This window comes from Acanthaster planci, linkage group LG08 (genome assembly GCF_054643075.1).
Source record: "Acanthaster planci isolate LZ-2023a linkage group LG08, COTS_SCS, whole genome shotgun sequence".
NCBI lineage: Eukaryota > Metazoa > Echinodermata > Asteroidea > Valvatida > Acanthasteridae > Acanthaster > Acanthaster planci.
In genome coordinates this window covers 17727887-17752253 of record NC_141784.1, presented here as the reverse complement: position 1 = coordinate 17752253, position 24367 = coordinate 17727887, and the positions used below count along the sequence as shown (strand labels likewise).

Here is a 24367-nt window from a genome sequence, read left to right as displayed (position 1 = left end):
TTGTGGGTGGAAAGTTAATTATTCCCGTAGCAAATGAGACGTTCCATGACTTAATTGAGCAAATCAGGGTGTTATTGGTAGATTACCTGCTCTTGAGGTGTTTTTAATTATTTTTACCCTTAGCCTCAAAAGAAATTACAAATTCGTCAGAGATACAATGGGGGTATCAGATATTCCAATGTCTCTTGAAATATATTTTGGACAATTCTGTTGTAAATTGAAAAAAAAACATATGAACAACCCTGTCCCTAAAAATGAAAAAAATCCAAATAAGGAAATGAAACACTTAATTAAGTGAGTCACCTTGGCTGCCCTCAAATGACGAAGAGGCTATGGTGGTTGGGGATTAGTGTTGCAGATCACTTATCACAGCCAAGTTGGCTGTAGTTCGCATGAGTCTTCTGGCGCAGGGAAATGAGAGTGAACCGTCTGAGGTAAATACATGTTCATGTACACGTAGTAGTATTATGCACGGGTCCATGTAAGGGCTTGAGGTTTATGCAGACCATTGAGGATTATATACAGCTCTATGATACAGCCGCACTTCTAGCCAATGGCTCAGCGGCAGCCGTAACGGGGACGTACAGTAGCTTTAGACCGTGGTCAACATTTATGGCTACGGTTGGAAGTAACGTGTGCTGACAGGCCTAGCCACTAAGTCATGATTCCGACGCGTCTTACAGAGACCATGCAATAAAATATTTTACTAAAAATCTTTGAAGTTACACCTTCGTGTTTCAATTAACCCAATGTTTGATATTTGTTTTGCGATTTTAGCTGCATTTAGGGCTCGTATGGTGTTTAGGCTAATATGAACGTGCATGTTCGTGAACCACACGGTAATGTAAAAAAATAAGCCAGTGAGCGACCTTTTCTCAGAAAGGTTTTCAGTAAAGAGCAAATTAAGGGTTACGTCCTTTTTACAGCCTACTCACTGGTAAATATACACAAACGGACAAGCTATTGCTATTTATTCACAGTTAATGTCACTGTCAGTGTCACTATCAAAGACGTGCCGTGCCGTGAAAACAAACGCGTTCTCGACGCAGAGCAATCCCTGTACCAAGAAAAAAAATTGCAGAAAAGGGGCTCTTGAGGGCGCTACACAAATGACACGTGTGCACTTTAAACCACACATAAACGCATCTGTGTGTTTGCGCTTTAAACCTTGGCCGTCCACGGTCGCGTCGCCCTGTCCGCTATTCAGTAAACAAGATGAAAATGGCAGGCGACAGTACTTCATCCAAATGCTCCTTCGCACTAACGTTGGCATATCTGCTATTTCATTGCTTCGTTTCTTGTGCTGGCCAAGGTGATGAAGTCATCGGTGCTCAGGAAATAAGTGCAGAGACGTTTGAACGGAAGATGGAAGCGGGCGACTTACTCCTTGTTAATTTCAGTAAGATCTTATAGATCGTGATCGTTCAACATCGACTTGAACAATCATGACAGTGTTGAAGTTTGGACTCACAAAAACTAACTTAGCACCTTGTTTTTCATTTGCCAAGTTTGCACATCTACATGTACATGTACATGCAGGGGTGGTTTGGCCCCAATTGCGATTTTCATGAAAGCGGAACTCCATCTTCCAACAGTTAAACGAGGAAGGCACGTGTGCTACACATGTCAAGATATGCACAAAAACATTACCACTGATCATTCGCACCAAGCTCCCTGCTGTACACAGTGAGCTAAGCGGCCGCATCCCAATTCCTTACTACAGATGTGGTCCAGCCGGTCATATGTACGCTTAGTCATGTTAGTATAACAAATCGAGTATGTTGACCGCGTCCGGAATTTCCCATGTTAAGTATTGGGAGTGAACTAATCATACGGAATAATGCAGGGGCTAGCCGTTCTACCCTCCTCTCCCAATAATTTTTTTCTTTAGTTTGGTCCTTCAATTAGAGCACGACCATGTATCTCAACAGCGGAGATCCATCAAAAATAGAAATTTGGAACTTCCTTACTCCCTGCATCTGCACCCCCTCCCCCAGCCAACGCCCCTGACCTGAATGTACTGTGCATTTGGGACAATTAGAAATTGTATATACAGGAACAAAATTCCTACATTTATGCAGCTCAGAGGAAACGGTGGTTGTGGTTGATTAAATCAACATTTTGCCCTGGTTATCTTTCAAATTTTATCCCAAATATTGCCAGCAGTGACTGTAAATTTCACATCAGTGTGCTCACATATGAACAGTTATGTAGTCTTTTGAAATAATGCACTAAGCAATGTTACATTATAGGCTTACCACCCATTTTTTTTCTGAGCTACATGTAACTGCACATGTATCCCACATGGTCCCTATTGGTTACGCATTATATGTGCCTTGGACATGTTGGAAAAACTAGTTGGTTATCACCATTATGAGCAGTTATTTCAACTTGAGCTTTGCGGATCCTTACATGTATGTATACTTCCCATAGAAATTTGGGCCACATTGATCTTAATTCATGCTAGAGCTGACAAGCTCTTGCAGGAACATCACTCAGCTCGGAAGGGGTGGAAAAGCCATCTTGATCTTGATTGGTGTAGCTGGCTAGCTCCTGCAGTCTCAACATTGTGTATGTTGTGGAACATGGTTTCCACCTCTCTGAGCAGAGGCGCAATTACACGCCTCATGATATCAGAATATCGTGAATCTCCAGATGTCATGAGCATTAGGGCTGGAATGACTCAAGCTGTTCATGCGTTCAGTGTACCAGAACTACTCTTTGAATTATTTGGCTTTCCAGTCCTCCCAGTTATTCCTCAAACTGTCATGAATGTGAAATTTTGATGTGAAATGTGCATTGCGTATGAGAGCAACCTACTGTACACCAAATCACTGACAAGTAACAAGCAACATTTTAATACATGTAAGGCACACTCTTAATTATCCCATACATCATACATGTACCATCTTTAATGGTCCCTTATTCTTCCACTCCCTAACTGAGTGAGACTGGAAAAATACAGGTGGGAAGAATCAGACATTTTATATTGGACCACCACAAATTTTTTTCTGTTATAAGCACCAAACAAAAACCTACTTTACCTGTTAAAATTCCACGAAAATTAACAGGTATCCCTTTCAAAAATTGTTGATGTTTGAAACTCGTGATGGTCCAACAATTCTGCCTGGACAAACTTTCTGAAGAAAGAAACTGCCTTGTCATTTTGGAAAGTCAATTTTGTTATTTTGGTGTCAAGAAAAGATCAAATTTTGGGGCCCTTTGTGCACGTGATCTGTGCACCCTGAATTGCAGGCATCAAAGTAAAATCTTTGTGTTTCAATTTGTCTGTGTATAGCAAGTCACATATTCAAATGCCGTTTATCTTTTTTAATTCCTTTTCTCTCTGCCCATTGCCTGATTTGAACCAACAAGTTGGGCCAGGGTGCAGGAATTGCAAGGAGTTTGCACCCATCTTCGACCAAGTCAACACAGAGCTGTTAAAGGAGAAGTTGGACATTCCAGCAGTGATCATCAACAACTTGGACATTGTCAAACATTATGATTTCCAGAAACTTCCATCACTGGTCTTTTTTAGGAAAACAGTCCCCATTCTCTACGAAGGTACGTATAAGTTCATTTTGTATATTACGGTATTATACATCAGCTGAAGAGATCTCCAAAGTATTGTGTCTTTGAAACTAGATGCATTTCACACTACCTATATTAAGAGTATGTCGTCAAAAATATCATGTCAATGACAACTGGAATGGAGACCACATATACTATTGTGCATTGAAGTCAGTCAGCACCCGTAAAATTTACATGTGCAATGTGACAGCTGTTGGTATTGAACTCAGCTGTACACTACTTATGCAAATCAGTTACAGTGTACATTCTATGCCAATTTTTTGTACAAGTCCTGCACCCAGTGCCTGTGGGCAAACAAAACAAGGACAGGCATACATTTACCAATGTGCACCTTGAGGTTAGATATGTGTAGACTGTATCCGGTCACTAGAATCAGGAGCCATTACTGTGGTGTCCCCAGGCGGGTGAACAAAAGCGATGCACATTGAATGCCTCCTCATCAACCAATTGCAGCGCACTGCTAACCAAAATCACGCACTCGTCAAGCTTAGGAATGCGCGCCTGAGTGACATGGACAAGGCAGTAATGGTGTCAGTGAATCGGACTATAGCATGCGGTATACATTAGTGTCAAGATCCTCCATAATGAGAGATGGCACATGTACATTTACTGTGGAACATTTATGTACATATGCAGTTGGAATTCATGGAATTCTGTGATGAGTAGGTAACACGGGTATTTCGCAATAGCGGGCCTCCAAGAGTTGGTAATGTCTTACCCAATCACAATGCGCGAAAAGTCTGGTGACCCAATGCACGTTTGGAAAGAGTTGACAGATTTCAGGCATTGTGATTGGCCAATGCATTATAAACTCATGGAGGCGCGCTATTGTGAATCCCCATATCAGATTTGAATTTATTTTTGTGCAGGAAAAAAGGGGTGTGCTGCATTTTGTCATTGTTTACAATGAATCTGAAATTGGGGGTTATTGTTGATTAGGTTTTTCAGTATGTACTATTTATTCTCTTGAAGATCAGTGCCTTCTGAGTCTCCCTGAGCCTCCAAAATCCTTCAATTATGTTTTGAAGGGTTTTGTACGATTGTAGGAATGTGGAGCTCTAATGGGGCTGGATGCCATTAGTTTTCTGCAGCATGACCAGATTTTTTAGAATTTAGGAAGATTCTGAGCAAAAAAGCTCAGGGAGTTGTGTATGAGGTGTCACTTTTATTTTTGGGTTGTTCTGGGTGCTGTCATTGGACCATCCCCATTACATTAAGACACCACATTGGCAGTATGTTTGAGATGTTCAACTGCTGAATATACCATGCTTTCCTTGTTTGTCTCTTACAGGCCACCATGAAGTGGAAGAGATTCTGGCATGGCTCGAGAATACCAGAGAGGTCCAGGGCCGATTCCTGAATGACAAGGACTTTGAACACCTCACCCAGGCCTCCACAGGAGCCACCACGGGGGACTGGCTCGTCCAGTTGTAAGTGCATTGCTCGACAAAAAACTGGAGCCAAAAGTAAGATTGGAAGCCAAGCCTTCCGGTAGGCCATTCTGGCAGAGAGCTATGCATCCACTCATCACTGAAGTGTTAGGTGTCAGGCTGGTATGGTGGCACTTGAGGGACCTTTTGTTTCCACTTCAAAGTATAGAACACAGGGCTTTTGGTCTCAGTGCTAATTTGAAATGGATCACTTTGATTTTTTACATCCCTTGAGGTTTTCTGCTGGCTTTAAAGTGGAATGTTTTTATTATCTTGTCAATTCATCTTTTGTTTCTTTTAAAGGGCTTTATGGCTGAAAGAGAAAAAGAAACATCTCAAAGAATCTCTACCTCTGACACCAGAACCCTTAAGCTTAAGCCCCGTAGATTGTTTGAAGGCCTCCGGAATGTTTGGAACGTTGTGGAGGATTGAGGAATTTTGAACCCACTGCTTTGTGCTCCGAGGAAAGTACAAAAATGTGCTGTTGGTTTCCCACACAGCCGGGGACTTTAGAGGGTTGAAACAAATTCCCAGCAAGAATTCCGAGAGACTAAGGGATAGTGTGCTTATCTTGAATGTGTGTACCTTTAGTATTGACTTGTGGAATTACCACCGTTTTGGTCAAGAGACTGCCAAGTGATGTTTTAAAGCCTCATGTTACTTGAAGAGACGTCATTCCTGAGAAGCTGAAGTGATCAAATAATGCTTTGTTGCCTTTCAGCTGTGATCCAGAGAGACCTCAATGTGTAGCATTACAGACGATATGGGAGACAGTGGCTTACAGGTAAAGTTCATGTGTTATTTGGTTTATGACATTGTCATGAAATCGTACACTGTCAGTTCAATTCTCCAGCGGAGTCTCTGATTTGCTGGAACATTATCATATCTACAGAAAAAACATTGGATACCAAACTCTTTCTCATGACTAAGAAGTGATTGGAGTTTACTTACATGTACATATAGTTTCCTTGTACAGATTTGTCAAATTAAACTTTACTGTAATTTAAAATTTTTGCAGGTTAAAAGACAGAATCAATGTTGCTACCGTCGACACAACCACTAACAAAGCTCTCGTGAAAAGATTTAACATTGCTGTACAGAAAACGCCAACAGTCCTGTTGTAAGTATTTTATTCTAACAGTCCCGTAGATGTGTCACATTTGAAGTCCTTCAATGTTATTGGGATTTTGAAAGATTTCCTGTCACAACATCCCTGACAAGAAAGTGAAGATTGATTGATACATAAATGCCAGGAAACATGCTCAGTTTTGTGGTTGCTAAATGTATGTCACATTATATGTATTTTAGCAGGCCCAAACAAATTTGTTTTAAAACGATCGACTGCTCAAAGTGTAATTCCAATATGTAATTATGCAAATTTTTCCTCCAAAATGAACCCAGAAGGAATTAATTTGTCATTTCTTTCAACAAATTTGTTTTTAATTAACACTTGTCAAATGTCAACGTGAAAGAAATCTTTAATATTTGTCTTTTCACTTGTGGTATTTTTGTTTTATTTAGAATAATCCAGCCTTCCGTTTTATTGAGCCGAGCATTGCTTCTGAGATTTCATTTTGCATGACTTAAGCTTTGCATGTTTTTGATTCTTTGGGTGTGGTTGTCCAGCCCCCCCCCCTTTCGCCTGTGTTGTGCCTGGTTCAACTCCCCCTTGAGTACCCACATCTCCCTGTCATTTCTGAAAGCCGGAAAACAAAAGTTTCCAATCTGTAACCTGTCCCTGCTCATGCCTCCTAGTGATGAGGTCCAACATCATCACTGCAGCATCGATAAAACCACGGATGTTGCCAGAATTTTTTTGGTGGGGGGAACTTTTATTTCAGGGGGGGGGGTAAAACATTCACCAGCAGTGAATTGATAACCTATTAACAGTGGGATTTAATTTTCAGTTTTTTGAAGCTTTTTTGTCTTTCATTTGTTCTGTTCTGGGGGCCTTTTTTTCGGGGGGGGTTTCATTTTAAAATTTTTTCTTTGAGGGGAGGGGCAAGCATCCTTCTTTCCCCCATCCATGACGCCCATGGATCAGGCTACCCTAGCCCAGGAAAGAAGTGAAAGCTGCTAAAATGTAGTTCAGCAAGAAGTGTAGTGCCACATTACAGGCATCACACTGTTTATGTGGTCCACTGTTGAGACATGAGCTGTCTTTGCCGGGGAGTCAAGCCCCTCACAAGTCACCTGATCTCAAGCCAAAGCCAAAACCATCCAGATGAACTATGACAAAAGCATTCCATTGTCACTGCTCACCCCCACCACTTAGGAATGGTACTGAGAAAGGACTTGTGAGAGGCACAGAGGTAGCAATTAATACAGTGTGCTTTTGCCTCAGATGCAGCCTGACCTGCTCTTCTGGCAAGGCACACGTAGCAGCGCCTTGAATTTTACAAGTACATGTATATGTAGCATGATCTCAACTTGAGTAGAATTTCTGCAGGGTACCGGTATCTTTCACTGATCTCTACGTACTGACTGGACAGCCTGTGTGCCCCTCTGGTTGCGCGCAGAAATAAACACAACAGAATCCTCACTTTTTGGCTAACGCCAACCCAGCCACTGGCACATTCAGTGCTTCCACTGCAGCTTGCAGAGTTGCTCAGTTGTCTTTTGGTTTAATCAAAGTTGAATCAAAGGTTGAATCAACCTCGACACGTTGTCTAGCCAGTTACAGAGGAAATCACGGTGATCTTGTTCCTTCATTGCCTATCCCCCCCCCATGTTGTGGTTGAGACCATCAAAAGACCATGCGCAGACCCATTCACAAGACCTGTCACAACTAACGGGGCAAAAAAATGACAAAGGAATGCCTCAGTTGGATTTCATTGCATTTTATCATTAATCATTTTTAGAAATGACACAAGGATTCCTCAAAAGCACCCTTGGCACCCTTGGAGACAATGAAAAGCAGTTACAGTTTTAGAAATGGGAGGAAAAACCCAGAGGAATATTCTGGGTAACACCCATGAAGTCAGGTGTGGACTGAAAGGCCAATTCACATGTTGTCCGAGCCGGGATTTTAACCCTGATTGCTGAGGCAGAAGGCGCCCACCTGACTGAATAGCGTGTGACTTGAATTCACACTGGAGGTCTTGTGTTGGTCTTGTGCTTGTCTTGAGAGGCCTCGACTTCAACACTGCCACTTCCCCTTTCTCCCCGTCATACATATAGATTCCGCAAAGGCAACCAGTACCCCTATGGTCTCTTCCACTACGGTGTGGCCTCCCTCGCCCATTTCGCTGAGCAATCCTACAAGCATGTCCAGGGGTCTCCCGTCCTCCCTCCTCCAGCTCCTTTGTGAGTACCCGCCCCCAAAGGCCGACTTTGCTGCAGACAAGAGACACATCTCAGCTACGCGAACCCTTGAAAGTTCTGGCCTTTTTTCCCCCCGGTGGCCAATTTCGAGCCGCAAAATGGGAATGTCTGATCGGTGCATTTCCCTGCTAACTGTTGAAATTCACAAAACACTTTCAACCTATTCCCTATTTCCATTGGTTGCTCCTACTTAAGTGACTGGCCTTTCAGCAACATTCAACAAAGATATGTGTCTCATCTGCAGCAAGTCATTTAGGTTTATTGTGGCCCTCAGAAACAAATATTGTTTATCATCCTTGTCAGCTTTATCTTGGTCACTGCATTTTAACGTCAATTCATAACAACAAAAATGGGACAGAATCAATTTGAGTGTACATGACGTTGTACAAAACCCACAGACATCTTCAGTATTTGAGTGACATACACTACACACCCAAGAGACTTTTGTTTTGTGCTTGATCAATAGCTCAGGTGGTGAATTGTAAAAAAAAAACAAGAGGTGGGTCATGTTGCCTGAATTGTAGAGAAAGATTGGAAGTTCTCCTGCAGTGAAGAATTAGCGGACTGGGCTGACAAACGTATATTTACTTCAGTGTGGCCACACTTATAACTTTTGATTTCAAGAAAGAGAGTGGAGATATGAGTTACTGTCCTGCTCTAAACTCAGAATGAAGGGGCAGAGAATGTATAGGATACACCCTAAGATGCTCACTGGACCTGCTGACCGACTGGAAACGTGGCTGTCTACTGGGTATAAGGCCAACAAAGCAATTAATGTGCCTAGGGAGTGGACAAGAGTGTGAGTGAAGCCCCATAATTGCATTCAAGAAGTGAAACGCCTCTCTTTGTATGTATTTACAGAGATATGAAACTTCAGCTTCTTAGATGATTTCAGCTTGTTTGTTTTGATGTTGACCCTAAATTTCAGCTTTTTTGTGCACCTGCTGTGTTCAAGCGTATGGGGACTTCTTACACTTCAGCTTTCTGCTAGCTATTTTACAGCTTTAATTTTGAGTAGCCACTCACACCCCCCCTGATTTGTCACTGTTTGTACTTACAGCAAGGTTGCTTGTACACTGTACAGTGGCCAGGCACGGTGTTAGCAATATCCTGTCTTTCTGTCTTCCACATTTTTACAGCATATCTGGTCTAGGTTTTGAAAACTGGAAGTTTGATTTATACCAGTCTGAATTGTGAGAAAGACCCTCACATGCATTCTCATGCCCCCTCCTATAGTTCATGGCATCACTACAGGGGGGCATGTGCCCCGCTCTCAAGGAAGTCCATGTACACACACAAGCCAATAAAAAACTTGCTTTCAGCGCCCCCTTGAAAAAAAAAGTGTGAACAACGGCTGCTCCCCCTCCCTCTGAAATGGGCACCCAGTGTTAGCATGTAGTGCCTCAAAAGGCCTGATAACGAATTTCAAGCATCTTAACAAGCGGTTTTAAGCTTCCTAGCCTGGAGTCCGTCTGTCTGTCCTGTTGAAGTCTAAAAGTGTTGGGGACCAAGAATGTGGATATTGCTTTGATGAAATGGAACTGAAATCCCAACACTCAGTATGTCACTGATGCTATTATGTTCATGTTCTCTGCATTAATGGGGGGGGTTGTAATAAGCGCAAAAGTAAATATTAGTTCCAAACCGGCTTCATGGGGCTTCTTTCATCAAATTTGACAAAATGTGCAATTTTTTCTGAATAGTGAATATCAGTTTTGGTGTCGCTGTGATTCACATCCACTTTTTGACACTGAATTCTACGTCAGTGATCTCATTATGAATTCTGTCTTTCCTCAGTGACGACTTGACAGAGGACATAGCCAATAAATTAAAGGTAAGAAAACTTAGAAACCGTACAATTCAGCATTTAGGGTTTGGATCATTAATACATTGCTGATTTTCTGCCGAGTTCTGACCCTGGGATCCAATTGCCTAGGTTCCACAATGCATGTTTAAGATGTTGGATTCCGTTTGTCATGGCAGCTTTTCCTTAAAAATTTTAATCTCTGCTTTCCATGATGAAATACACATGTATAATGATTTGGATGTTACTCGCTTTTCCCTTTGACTAGGCAGTACAGCCCGGAGGTAGGGGTGTGTTCGTCCTGATAGTTGGAAGCTTGGTGATTTTTTCACTGGTTCTCTGCAAGGTATTTTTGAAACGGGGAAATAACCAGACTACTGGGCGTGGCCCTAAAAAGGGGGTGTAACCATGGAAGGGACTGGTACAAAACACACCTTTGCATACGTTCATTTAAAACTTTGTACTGTGTATTTGGAATTTGCAATATTCCCTACATATTATATTTCCCCAGATTCAGTCGTTTTCTGCTCATAATGGGTTTTTTCCTCATTGGATTATGATTTTTGTTGTTATAGGGCTTCAGTGGACCTTTTGTTAATTGCTGTTGGAGGTTTTTGTACCACTTCAGGAAAATAATTTCAACTGTAACCTTTTTTTTTCTTTTGCTTTATATTCACTACTTTTTTCCCATCCCCCATGTTTCATGACTTTTTGACGCATGTTTTGAACAACTTCTGACGCAAACGTTGTCAATGTTTGATCCACCATTATTGCACAAGATGATATTTGCCAGTGACAGCAGAGTGGAGAACATAAGGGAATTCATAACAATATTCAGAGCACATCTTGAGTTTCTTTATTGAATTTCTTTATTTAAAGATTTTATATCAGTGCACTGAGCATAAACTGTATTACACATGTGCCACATTTGAATCAAATGCCCTTGACCTTATCTCAGAATATGGTTGTCTTGTGGTTCAACATGTCTCTCAATTTGTTACAAGATTAAGATGGAATTTTCCAATGAAGCTCTTTACGCAGGCTGAAACAACTGTAGATGTGGCGTTTTTTGTGTTGAATTTGTTTTAGTAAGATTTCACTGTTGCTTGCCAAATGCTAAAAAAACATCAAAAGTGTGCCCATGAGACTACCAAATATTATTTATACATGTGTTTAAATTGTTCATTTTTTTCATTTAATGTTGTCAAGTATCACTGTGTACCAAGGGCGGATTAAAAACCAAAGTTTTCTTCTGGCGAGCCAAATTGTGAAGGTTTCTAGTGTGACCGTTTGGCTTGCCATAGGGGGTGTTGCTGAATTTGAGGGGCTTTTCATATGCTTTGGGAGAAACAGATATGACCAAAAGTCCACTCATATCCTTCCCCCCCCCAAAAAAGTCTGATTTGGAGGGACATGGCCCCTTGTTAGCACCCTTGAATTCACTAGTGACATGTATTTAATGTACTTACAGTTTTTTTATTGTAGCATATCTTGTCAAAGCAAACGTAGTTTGTAGGCTGAAAACTAGGCTCTACGTGTACAACTAGGCCTAAACTGAAAATGATTTTTGAAGGGGTACTTATGGGATGATCGCAATTTTATATTCAAAATCCAGTAAGGTCGTCTAAGGGAAGTAATATGTGTGTGATGTTAGTGCTGGGTTTTGTCATAAGTGATGCTTCTTATTTCTTTCTCGACGAATAAGCTTTTTGCGAGTTAAATTTGAATAAAAATCTGGTACACTGAGATATTTGATTACGGCAAACATAGCAGTTGGAATTCCCGAGACTAAAGACACTGCTGTACCTCGTGATTCGGGGCAAGCTTTTGCTTAACGACCACCATCTCTGGAATGATTCCTTTGTGCCCGTTTTATCCACTCAAAACAGTGTATTGGTGCAAATCATCTCTTATGTAATTCGGCAAAGAGCGCTCTGAATCAAGAGGTAAAGCAACAGTGTCTTTAGCACGGAGGCCGAGGATTCAGATTATGTTCTCGTAAATTTAAAGAGCTCGGTGTACCAGATATCATTCAATTTATCTCGCTCAAGGCTCAAAAAGTAACAGCTGTTTCCATCCCAGAAGAAGAAGGAGTTTGATTCACGAGACCTTATAAGCTTTAACATCCCCGTAGCTTCTATGTGCGGTTGGAAAGAAAGAATAACCGTATAATATTTGCATTTTCGGTAGTGTTGGCCTTGTAAATTCTCGCTTTGAATCTTTTAAAGGCAATACGAATGAAGGTATACATGTATTCTCAAAATTCGAAAATTCAAACAGTCGAATTTGTGGTAGTGACGGTCTCAGGGTAGCTTCTTGAACACTTTTACTTATTATCTTCGGCGAATAATACTGTGGGTATTTAATAATGGAGAATTGATTGAATAATAAACTTCAGTTGGAACAGTTGATGGCTTTGATGGCTTTGATGGCTTGAAGTGTTTGCTCCCCGGTCAGTGGCGTTCTTACTTTTTCCCGCTCGTCCTTTTAATAAGTTTTGTTTGTCCAAATCTCTTTAAAGTGTACAAAGCTGAATTCTAAAGAAAGGTACTTCTCAGTGTGATTACCCCAAAGGCCCATTACTGTGTATACAGTGCGAGAAACTTTGGAACTTCACGATAAGATAAAGGTCACCTGAAATTGATAAGCGTGGACGCCGCCATTGCCATACTACATCAACGGTCATTTGATCGTGAATGGATATTTATCTTTTGACTGTGAATAACTGCAACCTTCAAAAGTGACGCACCGTCTAAACCTCGTCAATGTAGAAAAACGCGTCACGTTAGGCCCAATATTGTCACACCTTAATGAATGAGGACCTACAACATTCACTGAACGCATGTACTGCTGGTGACAACGGTGCACTACCGTAATTTTGTATTGAGAGAAAAACAGTTCAACCATCGGCCGTAGATAAATGTACGTATGATCAACATGCATTAAAGTGGTGTCAATATTGGTATTTTTTCCTTCCCCTTTTTAAAAGAATTTTTAAACTAAATAATTTATGCAACTAAGAACATGGCCAGATCTTGATTTTCCTGCGCTCCTGCCAACCTTTTGCCTTTTCCTCCTACTGACGTATTGGCTTGGGGCTCCTGCCTATTGGAGGCATCACATTTAGGACCCAATATTATTATTCAACACTTCTATAATCTGTGGGTTGCATCACGAACTGAAAAACCACACCGTGGACAGTTGCTGAACCACGAGCCGTCGCATCGTGTGTACAAAGTCTATGTATGGGACGGGTGCGTCACTTCGTGGTGCAACCGACGAAATTGCAACTCTCAGTGTCAATGCTTAAAGAGGGGTTCTCGTTCGCACTCCATAGGGTAACCGACAGTGGATACATGAAATGAAACTTCAGAGACGCATCAGACCATTAATTTAAAAACCAAGCGTTATATTAAGTCGAAACTGTTGTTATATGGCTGAGATTTGTTGTTATATCGATGAAATTTAAAGGAGGTCGGATTCTGCCTAGACACTGAATACTGCAACAGTAGGAGGAAAACTGGGATGGACTGTGCCTCTGCATATTTTTTTCACCTGGAAAACAAATCAAACAAATGTCTCTTCTTTGCGGTAAATCATTTATTTCTGTAGGCCCACCATGAGAACCTTTATTCTACTGTGTATGTGCCTCATCCTGGTAGTTGGCGAGCCGCTTGCGCCATTATACCAAACCACGGAACCACTTCCCAACAGGTACATCGTCAAAATAAAGGCAAGTCTTAAATGTTTTGGAGTTTCTTAAATATCTTTCTTCTTTAAAATGTAGCAATTACATTAATTGGTCACATCTTTCGTGCCTATTTACAGGAGTCCTCGTTTCCTCTTTAAATGAAACTTTGGAGGCTGAACAATGTTATTCGGAGCCGGTGAACTCTGCTGTTCATGGACGTAAATCCCAAGTGGATGGGGATATATTCCCCCCACACTTTTTGAGATGGGGGATGGGCTATTGAATCATCCTTCCACACACACCCACTTTTTGTGTTGAGCAAAAAATCAAGTGAATGGTGAAGAATATTTCAGACTTCCAACGACTAAAATGTAGTCAGTATCACTCAAAATAGGAGGACAATTTAAAAAGCCATAAAAATGGCATTCTGAATACATATTACAGATGAACATTAATATCATGAACATCGACTTCTATATAGAGTCATATTGTGTACCCCCGCCCCCGCTTTTCAAACACGCATGCCCCTCCCCACCTTTCCCCATCCCCAATCCCCCCAATTTCAGACACAAATTTACGCTGCGACCGCTGTTTCCCAAATACCAAACCAGCACAATGTCGCTCACGTCTTGTTTTCACTTTCAACAGGACAGCGTTTCACGAGGTTTTTACAAAAGCGGATTTCACGAGCAGCTGGGAAGAGCTGGATACCCCAATGCTGTCAGGAGAACTACCAACTTCTTGAATGCCATATTTGTGGACATCCCGGACGACAAAGTAGACTTGGTTAGTGTACCTACCCGGTCACGAACAACTTTCCAGACTCTTTCCAGTATCGACTGAAAAGAATTGGCGATTTTTGCCAGCGATATATTTGTTCATACCGCCTTTTCAAATGGTAGAATCTGTTTACACCTGGGTAGATCAGTTCAAGGTAACTCCACTCCTTTCTCCTTTCGACCAGCATGTCAACCAGTCAGAAAGCTGTATGTTAATTCTCCGCTCAAATTTACATTTTATTCATTAAAGTGCTTTCTCTGAGAGCATATACAGCGCATTTTCTCTTGGAATGTCTTGGAATGTTTTTTTTTTCTTGTTTTTTTTTAATTTCGAAGGAGTCTAGGAATAACTGGCAGTGATGGAGCGATCATGTCCACGATTTATGGATCATTCTCTGCGTCGTTCTGATAGGTTTAATGTGTGGATGGGGCGGAGCTTCTTCTTTGCAGGCACGCCACGCATAGTAAACAGCTTCTGGGGTTTCCAATTATTCACAACTTAAGCTGTTGCTACTCTCTCATTGGATCGCGCCACGCAAAGATTGTCCATGGCATATTTTGCCAGCGAGATAGGAAAAATGTAATGGAGTTTCACCGAGTTACAACCCGTTTCGCACGTGCGTTCTAGGGTGGCGACGAACCAAACAGAACTAAGAGGGACTCGTGTCGACCCAATTAAAGTTTAGTTTCGGACAAACTTAAAATACACATTTACAGTGGGTTTGGCCCATGAAAAGAGCGACGTCTGAAACCAAAATGCTCCGGTGTCATTCCGAGCGCCGTGAAGTTTCGATCTTCGCCTGCTGGCACGCCTGGTCGCTCCCAGTGTTTCAGACGTCGAACTTTGCTCGTACTTAATTCAAGATTTGCTTTTGATTTGGATCGGCGCAACTCCAGAACGCCTGTTTGAAATGGGTGATACAGATCTAAATTTTCAATGAGGTGGATTTTCAACTTTGGTCAGGTTCGGGCCATCGATGGTGTTGAGTACGTCGAACAGGATGGCGTAGTCCACGAAACAGAGGTAGGATCGTGGGGACTAGACCGCATTGACCAAGATGACCTGCCTCTCGATGGGAACTACTCTCCAACAGGTAAAAATAGGCGATTTGTCTGTTTAGGTGGTCTGTACATATCAACAGCGTGTTGGTAACAACCTGCCCTGTCAAAAAGATTTGGAACTCGAAGTCTGCAAAATCAGGATCATTGAGTGTTCATTTACGTTGCCATAATCATTCACATTTAAGTACTTAACGAAATTTCCCGCCAGACAAGTTAAGACGGAGGGGAGTCACCTCGTTAGTTCTTCAGGCTCATTAGCGTGCATAATTATACACTGTAGTTGGGATGGAATTGCCGTCAGTTTTTATCTCCTTGCACCACCAATACGAATTTCAACAAAAATTCAAAATTGAAAACATCTTAGAACTTCAATCCCATAACTTATCAACAGGCGACGGGGAGGGTGTAAGTGTCTACGTCATTGACACGGGAGTTCGACACACCCACGAGGAGTTCGAAGGCCGCGCCCACCTCGGGCACGACGTCTTCGACGACGGCTGGGGCGCTCGGGACTGTCGCGGCCACGGCACGCACTGCGCCGGCACCATCGCGGGCAAGACGTATGGGGTGGCTAAGAAAGCAACCATCTGGTCTGTCCGGGTTCTGAGCTGCTCCGGGTCTGGGACTTGGTCAGGCGTCCAGGAAGGTATGCCCACAGTGGCCATGACATAATGAATTGACCGCAGCTTTATATCACACGACTTTAAAGGTTGGTTCGTATTTCACGCAAAAGCGAACACTAACGCGGATTTGCTAGGGCAAATCAAAATAAAAATCACGAATTCGAATAATACCAATTCGCAATAAGTTAAACACATTTCAAGTCAAGCGAAATTCCGCTGCACATCTTCTGTGATGTCAAATTTGCTTGGCTTCCATAAGGAGGCTCGTTCATACTACAGGCGAATGCGAAAGTGAAGCGAATTTGACTCAACAAAAAATTAGGGTAGGATCATGCCGTATTCGTGACAAGGGGCGAACACGACAAACCAGCACTGTAAGTCTTTGCAAATATTTCTCACAAAGCTGTTTTCTGTATCGGGACTCGAATCTTATTAGCTTTGACTCGAGTCAAGTCTTCTGATTCGGACTCTTTTATGTAGAGTCGAATCACTTGGTGGCGGCGAGCAGGGGTGACCCAAGTCGGGACTCGAGTCGAGTTGTAAATACATGTAATTGTAACTCGAGTCGAGTCACTGACTCGAGTCTTTACAACTCTGCTTTTCCCCAGCATTTTGATGTTCCTACGTCACAACAGATTAATTTTAAGACAGAGGCTATTCGCAGGAGTGTACAGAGGCTTTGCGTGGTTGCCATCTTGTAGGGCAGTTCTTTCCTTCCACAGGGAAACCTCCTTTGTACAAACAAAAACACTGGTCTGCAAGATGGCAGCCATATAGGCCCTCTATACAAAATGTGATTTGACTGCATGGTTTACCCTTTTCCTTTCTCCGTGGTTTAATGCAGGTATGGACTGGGTCATAGGTCACGCCAGTGGTCCATCGGTTGCCTCCATGTCCCTAGGCGGGGGTAAGATCGAGTCCATCAACAATGCAGTTTCTAGGATGCACAACGCAGGCATTACAGTGGTGGTATCAGCGGGAAACGACGACTGGCCGGCGTGCTGGAACTCGCCCGCTAGCGCGCCCAAGGTAAAAAGAGCAAGTCTAGTGGGTGCAGTGAACTAATTCAAGCCCCATTGAAAACAGAGTAATATCACTAAAGCTCAGGCTCAATTATTGGAGTTCTCCAACAAAAGTTAATTACAAAATAGTTACATTATTAATTATTCACGTAAAACCAACGCACCTTTCGAAAAGTGATAGTACCTGAACCTGCTCGCAACCTGTCTTTAAAAATCATGGCTTCCCTCTACTTCCTCAGGCACTGAGGACAGCTTTCCGTCCGTGGTATGGACGATTCACAGTTGTGCGCCTCGACGAGTTTGAAACGCGTTGGCCACTCACGACGGGTGAAATCCGTCCACCCTTTCCAATCCAAACGCGCATTGGGTCGACGCGTTACAAACTCTTGGCGGCGCACTATTTCGAGTCGAGCGTATTCTATCAAGTCTGCCCTCGGATGGAAGCGCCCAAACCCAGGGAGTTGATCCTGACATATGTTTCCACAATCCGTCCATTTTTTCTGCCAAATAATCTTAATAAAAAAAACCTCCGGGCCGCTGTTTATGCTAATGAGCTCGGCAAAAAGTTGCCCTTGAATTTGTGCGCTGCACCCGTACCATCTATCCGGTTAGTAAGTGACTGCAACTTCACCAATTCTACTCGAACGATAAAAAGGATACAACCGATACAAAGCGCGATATTTATGAACGCTATAGAAATCGGTGGTGCGTGCATGCAGGTGCGTGTTGCCGTCATTTATGCACTGGATACGCTAAAGCTTTTAAAGAACCACAACACACCAGTTGCCCCGAGGGGAAATCTCAGGAATTTCAGGATTGTACCTTACTAGGCAGTTTTACAATGTATTTATACTTGCACTTTATAAACCCAAAGTGCATTGAAGGCAAAGAATTATTAATTTAAAAACTCTTTCCGTGTTCCAGCGACCCTTCGAGTCCTTCAACAGCCATCAAATCACACAATACCGGTATAGACCGATTGCGGCCACTAAGTCATGTGACATATAGTGTGTATGAAACATCAACAAACTTCGCTGCATGAGAGTGTGTCATGAGTGTGATATGCCGAAAATAATCGGACAGGGGGTACAGTAATCTGATTAAAGATACGCCGAGTACTATACCCAAAACAGGCTTTAATTTTGGTAAACAAGATTTACGATTCACTTTGCTGTGGCAGGACGTCATGTTTGTTGATGTTTGATACGCACTTTGGGTCACGTGACTTAGAGGGCGCAATCGGTCTATTTAATTGAAAATTAGTGGGTGAACAATTGGAGCTAGCTTTTGCTGTGAAACATTCTTCACGTTTTTTTAACACACAAGCTTAGGTGGAATTGCCTATTCATTTGTTAGATTACGTAATAATGTCTTTATATTTTGGCCACGTTCCTGCGCTCGGCGTAGTTGGTCTGAGGGAACCGTCGACAGCGACCACCTAGTTCGGTTTATTTCTGTATTATGTTCTTCAAAATGTGAGTTCTGGAGTTCATAAATTATTTAGACCTGAGTACAGTTCTCGTCAAGTTTCTTCTTTGGTGTTGCTTTCTCATGATCCCGGAACCTTGATGGGAATGACACAGCACTATATGTTTCTGCTCTTACGTAAAGGGTATGATTATGCAGTCAGCATAGGCTTAGACTGTTGTAACATCAACAGATCTTCGATTGCTTTGATCATAGTTACTCATGAATCAGTCCGTAAGTCCCTTAAATTGCTGGCTTTCTGTTGGCAGGCCATCACGGTCGGCTCCACGACGGACACTGATGCCCGCTCCTACTTCTCCAATTATGGCACCTGCGTGGACATCTTTGCCCCGGGGAGCTCCATTCTGAGCGCCGGCATCAAGACGGACCGCGAAACCACATACAAGAGTGGTACCTCCATGGCATGCCCACACGTCTCGGGTAATTCCCTGCTCCCCCCCCCCGCTCACACTGCAGAATCCCCACAACGGAGCAGTCCTCAGCTCGTCGGAAATCGAGCCTATCACAATTTAGGACCAAGTTCGAGCCCCATAAACTATCTGCATGTCCATTTCACGTGGTCGATCTTGGTCTCGTGTGATGACAATTTTGCTAAAAACAGACATGCCGACAGTGTTTTTCTATTCGTTGACGTTTGATCGATATGATATGTATGTCTTAAATCTTCGTATGATCACGCTCAGTATAACAGTTACTGAAGTTCGTAATCCACGTGACCGCCATTCTGTTGATAATTTAAAACATTTTCTCTCTTCCTTCTCTTTTTGACTTTTTGGCATCCCTAATGAGAGAGTCCTTTGCGATTTAAGGAGGCGTTCCCAAGGTCAAACCTACACGGTTACGGGGACGGACTATTCCGTTAAGTCCATTGCATTTTTCAGGTTTGTAGAGCCCTGAGTATGGAATTCCATATCTGCCGTCGCCCGTCGTCCGTCGCATTTTGCTTTTTGTTGTGTCCCAATTCTGCCATTTACCAGTTCCAAACATGCCATTTTCCGTCGTGCGTCGCCCGTCGTGCGTCGTCCGTCGTCCGTCGTGCGTCGCCCATCAAATGGGTTGCATAGGACATGCAAAAGCCGTTGTTTAACAAATGACAATGTGATGATTCCATTCACTTCTAAAGATCTTTTCCGAATAAGGCAAGTACAAATCCCACCTGCAAAGCATATACTACTCACATAATTGATTCCAATAATGCTAGACTACCCCTGCCCCTTGAAAAGAAAATATCGCCTCTCTGAGAATTCAACTAAGTGTTTTTTTGGGGGAAACATTTTCAGCAAAAATTGTTCCGGCCAACTTATCCGCAGTGTTATTCTAATTTGCATACTGTAAAAAAGTGCCGACTTGTTTTCATCAAATTCCAGGAAGAAATCTGGCAACCGATACAGATATTCTATCTTGTCCTCTCAATTTCACCTTGAAATCCAGAAATATTAGACGTGCTGTGGATAACAAACTGTTTATTAAATGTATTGTTAAGGGGCAATTACCACTTGGTTTAAGTTTCAGAAAATATGACGTGTTGGTTTTTGTAGGTGTGTATGCCATGGTGGATAGACCAATGAGAACAGGTTGTCCAGCACATCAGCATTATTTATGGGGCTAACAAGTAACGTTACTGTTTAAAAGACTTCTGTGAGCCAACCTGCAAATAAAGTCATGTCTAATTTGGAGTATACAGCACATTTCATCATAGGTATACCCGCCCTCAAAATAATGTTGAATCAGTTCGTCTCTTCTGAAAACTATTGGGAATCAAACATTGTAAATAATCTATTATTTACATTCCGTTCTGTGGGATATCGTGCAGGGACAGACAGAAATATCACATAGGCTATAGACCTAAAGTCTGGCTGTTAACGAGTAAATTGAAGTTACGTCTAGAGTAACTAAGTTATCGAGAAAAACAATCTACCGTAACAAAAGTCTATTTTGTCGATTTATTTATGTAACCAAAATGGTGTTATTTCATATACACGTTACTTAGCCGATGTCAGGACATTATTTCTTCTTTCAATTGGATTTTGGCACAACTGCAAAAACGAATCCATGTACATCTTCCAGTTCTATTGCTAGAATGAGAGTCAGGCATGGTGGATCGATCGAACAAGGACATGTACATGTGAAACGATCACGGGTCAAAGTTAAAAATACCACTGCGCAATCATGACCAAAAAAAACCACGGGAAACGCACGACAGGCGACGCACGACGGGCGACGCACGACGGGCGACGCACGACGGGCGACGCACGACGGGCGACGCACGACGGCAGATATGGAATTCCATATTTGAGTCCGCCCCGAGTCCGCATTGAGTCCGTCCTGAAGGTATATTAATGCTTCAGAGGTTGTCCCATAGCCTCTACAGATCTTACAAACCACCAAAAGTACATCACAGTACCGCGGGGGGGGGGTTGTTTTCCCAGGCTATCCGGATTTGAAGGGGGCCCTCGCCACGCACCAGCCAAGCCATACCACACACACCCCCAACAAAAATAACACTTGAAAGACAGCCGACAGAGGCCTCTGACAAGTTCCAGACAGCTGTCACTGATAAAGAACATTCCACTGCCTGCCCCAGGCACCGTTTTGTAAACAGCCCATTAGGTTCTGCACAAGGGACCAATTTGTACACAGTCCAATGGGAATTGCCTGGAGGCTGGCTCAAGGCTGTCTGGGTTTTTTGCATTTATTCTCGCTAGGGGAGGCCCTGGCTGTAAAATGACTAAACCAGGCTTTTCAGCATGTTCAGGGGTAGGATATGATAAGTAGTCGTGGAATTTGGACTTAACAAAAAATAATAATATGTTAATTAGCTCCAATGGACTCGCCAGGCGAGGCCACCCTCTCTACCCAAGGTTAAAAGAAGTAATATCAAAATGGGGATATGAAAGAACTGTTTAGAAAACCCTTAATATAAGCAACGTTTCACCGGACATGCAACATAAATTTTGAAATAAATGAATTATTACAGGCTTGAAGCCCATCGACAAATACCTTTTCTCTGAATTTGTTTTCGAGACAAATAAAAAACAGTCCATAGAACGTATTTGGGTACCAGGCTGTCGTCAACTTTAAAAAAAACATTTGCGCACGCCACCCTGACACGTCTGTTTCGTGAGTTCACTCGCCCATTTCCCCCTCCCCGTATGGAGAGAGCTGGGGTGGTCTCAGCCATTTCACGGGGCTTTTTTTTCGAAAGAAGTACAGACGCTGCAGAGCATTCGCTGAGATCGCTCGCTTCCTCCATCAATGCACATGCAATTGGTGCGCTCGCGTCATGGCACACATGGACACAGTTAAGCCCGTTGTTGCCTTGAATACATTGTAAATGCTATATCGGCCGAAATCACGTTCTGTGACTCCAAGGAATTAGCCAAAAAATAATTCGGAACTGACCCATTCCACCGTAAATGGTTTATCAGCTTACTGCGGATATGTGCTTCCCCTTCCCCCGAAAAAAATCAAGGGCAACGCCCAAGCAGTGGGAAAGCGCGCATTTCGTTGACATTACAGCAGTCGACTACCGTCGAACAATCCAATTATAACTCATGTCCGTTCGACGCGATCGTTTTGGGATGCGATTCAACAATTCCCTCTGAACGTTCGACAAATTTGATTTCTTTTTACTTGTTCAGTCCTTCATTATGAACACCTGGGGACTGCGTCTTCGGCGACTTGTCAGTGAGTATCTATTTTTTTTCCTTCTGTCGATAGGTGTGGCAGCGATTGAGCTGGGTAAGAACAAGAACATGATGCCGTCGGATGTTGCCGAAATCCTTGTGACCAGGGCAGTCAAGGACAGGGTTGCCAATGCCGGCCCGGACTCCGTTAACCTTCTTCTGAGGGTGTAGTGACCGCTGATCGTTATATCTGGTTTCCCTTTAGCTTTGTATACTCCATTTTATTTTTCTGTGTGGAATATCCTTTTGAACCTCATACAGCGGCAATTCCCACCCCCAGCCCCGTTGGTTATTATCAAACGCATGCAGGTGCTGGGATCAACAAGGGCTCTGACAGTGTTTTGTACTCCAACCCCCCCCCAAATGCAACTACATTACATAGAAAAGAACAGAAAAGTCAGGCATTTTAACTCTTCGTGAATGTAGTTAGTTCATGATTTGAAATCCATGGCGAAAACATAAAGAGTTGAAAGGATTGATAAAATGTGATACGACAAACTAAGCACAAAATAGCAGATTAATACAAAATGCGAAAAAATATGGGAATTTTTGATGTGAAATAAGTAATGGAGACAAGATGTTTTCCAATATACCAACAATATGAGAGCAATTTATATAAAGCAATTGTCTAATTATAATTGTTAATCGTAAGGTTTAAAAAAGTATAGTTAAAAAAATGTAGAATTACTTTATCCGTGTCATATTCAGTACAGCTCTTTATAAACAACTATTCATTTTAAAGGAACCAGGAAATAGAAATATTTTTATAAATTGACTAAAACCCTTGAAACTGTATCTATTGGTTTCATGCTTATCTAAAAGTTTTGTTTTGCGATTTTAACCCATATTTTTATGCTGTATTGGTTTTTATGCTAATGTCATTTGCATATTCATGAGCAGAATTATGATGTCATCCAAGGCACTGAATCTCAATGTTGCATCGATTTGTGCACAGAAAATGTCTCGATTTTTTTAACCACTGTTATGGCAGATTTCATTTTCTTTGGCAATTTATTGCTGTGTAAGTATTTGGCAATAATCCAGCAAAAATCCCTTCCACAGAAAAGTTCCCAGATAGCAAATATGGGATTCGCAATTTGAACATGAAAACATACAAACTGAACCATGTCTTCCTGGATTTGCATCAATGCAAAAGCGCCCTCCCTAGTCATGGAATGCTTGGTCAAAATGTTTAATTTTTGAAAAAGTGCACCGTTCAGTTCACGTAACTCAAAAAGATGTCCACCAGTCTTCATACATGGAAGAAGAGTACAGAGATACACAAAAAGTGATTCTAAGAAAAATTCATTCCCTGGATCCTTTAAAGCGGCATTCAAACCACGAAGTTCATCTGCGCGTTATGAAATCACAAACGGGCATTCACCTGTCGATCCATTTCTTAAACATTTTGATTCTTCCATGCGTTTCGGCAGTTCGACTCTCCTAATGTTCATCTTGAGTGAGTGTTTAGCTTGTGGTTGGAGAAGTCTACAGAATGTGTGTCGGTTTGGTTCAGTTTCACCTGGCAAGTGTAGTTCTTAATTTTAGAATACATGCCAGAGGTATATTTAGCATTACAAATGTCCATTCCCAAACTTAATTTGTTGTGTAAGGAGACATCCTGAGACAGAACTGTATTTTACTGCCGTATATTTTGTTCTGTCTAACCATGATTTCTGCCTCATTTAACCCGATGAAATTGTCGTCTTTCATGAAACAAGTTTTCAGATTTCATAAAATTGTTCCGTTCATTTGTTTACGTCCAAACTGTGAATAAAGGAAATTCTGAGTAAGGCATATTATCAAATAATTGATCTTCCAATTCGCACGTGCGCTCGCACGTGGTTGAAGCTGCCCGTAGGAATAT

At 42.2% G+C, this 24367-nt stretch overlaps 2 protein-coding genes across 4 annotated transcripts; both read left to right on the top strand.

Moving 5' to 3' along the window:
• The first annotated feature begins 1115 nt into the window (after positions 1–1115).
• LOC110987599 (endoplasmic reticulum disulfide reductase DNAJC10-like) lies at positions 1116–12558 on the top strand. 3 transcript variants are annotated; one of them, XM_022250458.2, is made up of 8 exons: positions 1116–1399; positions 3376–3564; positions 4883–5021; positions 5743–5805; positions 6040–6141; positions 9013–9144; positions 10143–10179; positions 10418–12558. In XM_022250458.2, the coding sequence occupies exons 1-8, from the start codon at positions 1216–1218 to the stop codon at positions 10553–10555; spliced, it is 984 nt and encodes a 327-aa protein (XP_022106150.1). In that variant the 5' UTR covers positions 1116–1215; the 3' UTR covers positions 10556–12558. The 3 variants fall into 3 exon arrangements, with proteins under 3 accessions (XP_022106150.1, XP_022106152.1, XP_086996126.1); XM_022250460.2 differs by lacking the exon at positions 9013–9144 and adding an exon at positions 8202–8327; XM_087140000.1 differs by lacking the exon at positions 9013–9144.
• A 227-nt stretch (positions 12559–12785) lies between these two features.
• On the top strand, positions 12786–24297 carry LOC110987578 (uncharacterized). Its single transcript, XM_022250418.2, has 8 exons — positions 12786–13071; positions 13762–13882; positions 14489–14626; positions 15584–15713; positions 16073–16327; positions 17149–17333; positions 19063–19234; positions 22535–24297. Coding segments are annotated over exons 1-8 (1140 nt in total). The 5' UTR covers positions 12786–13069; the 3' UTR covers positions 22672–24297.
• The last annotated feature ends 70 nt before the right edge of the window (positions 24298–24367 follow it).

Coding starts and splice junctions, on each gene's coding strand:
- LOC110987599 (XM_022250458.2), top strand. CDS start 1,216: ATGAAAATGGCAGGCGACAGTACTTCATCCAAATGCTCCTTCGCACTA. Junction 3,565..4,882: donor AGTCCCCATTCTCTACGAAG/GTACGTATAAGT, acceptor TGTCTCTTACAG/GCCACCATGAAGTGGAAGAG. Junction 10,180..10,417: donor ACATAGCCAATAAATTAAAG/GTAAGAAAACTT, acceptor CCCTTTGACTAG/GCAGTACAGCCCGGAGGTAG.
- LOC110987578 (XM_022250418.2), top strand. Junction 15,714..16,072: donor TGGGAACTACTCTCCAACAG/GTAAAAATAGGC, acceptor ACTTATCAACAG/GCGACGGGGAGGGTGTAAGT. Junction 17,334..19,062: donor CGCCCGCTAGCGCGCCCAAG/GTAAAAAGAGCA, acceptor TTCTGTTGGCAG/GCCATCACGGTCGGCTCCAC.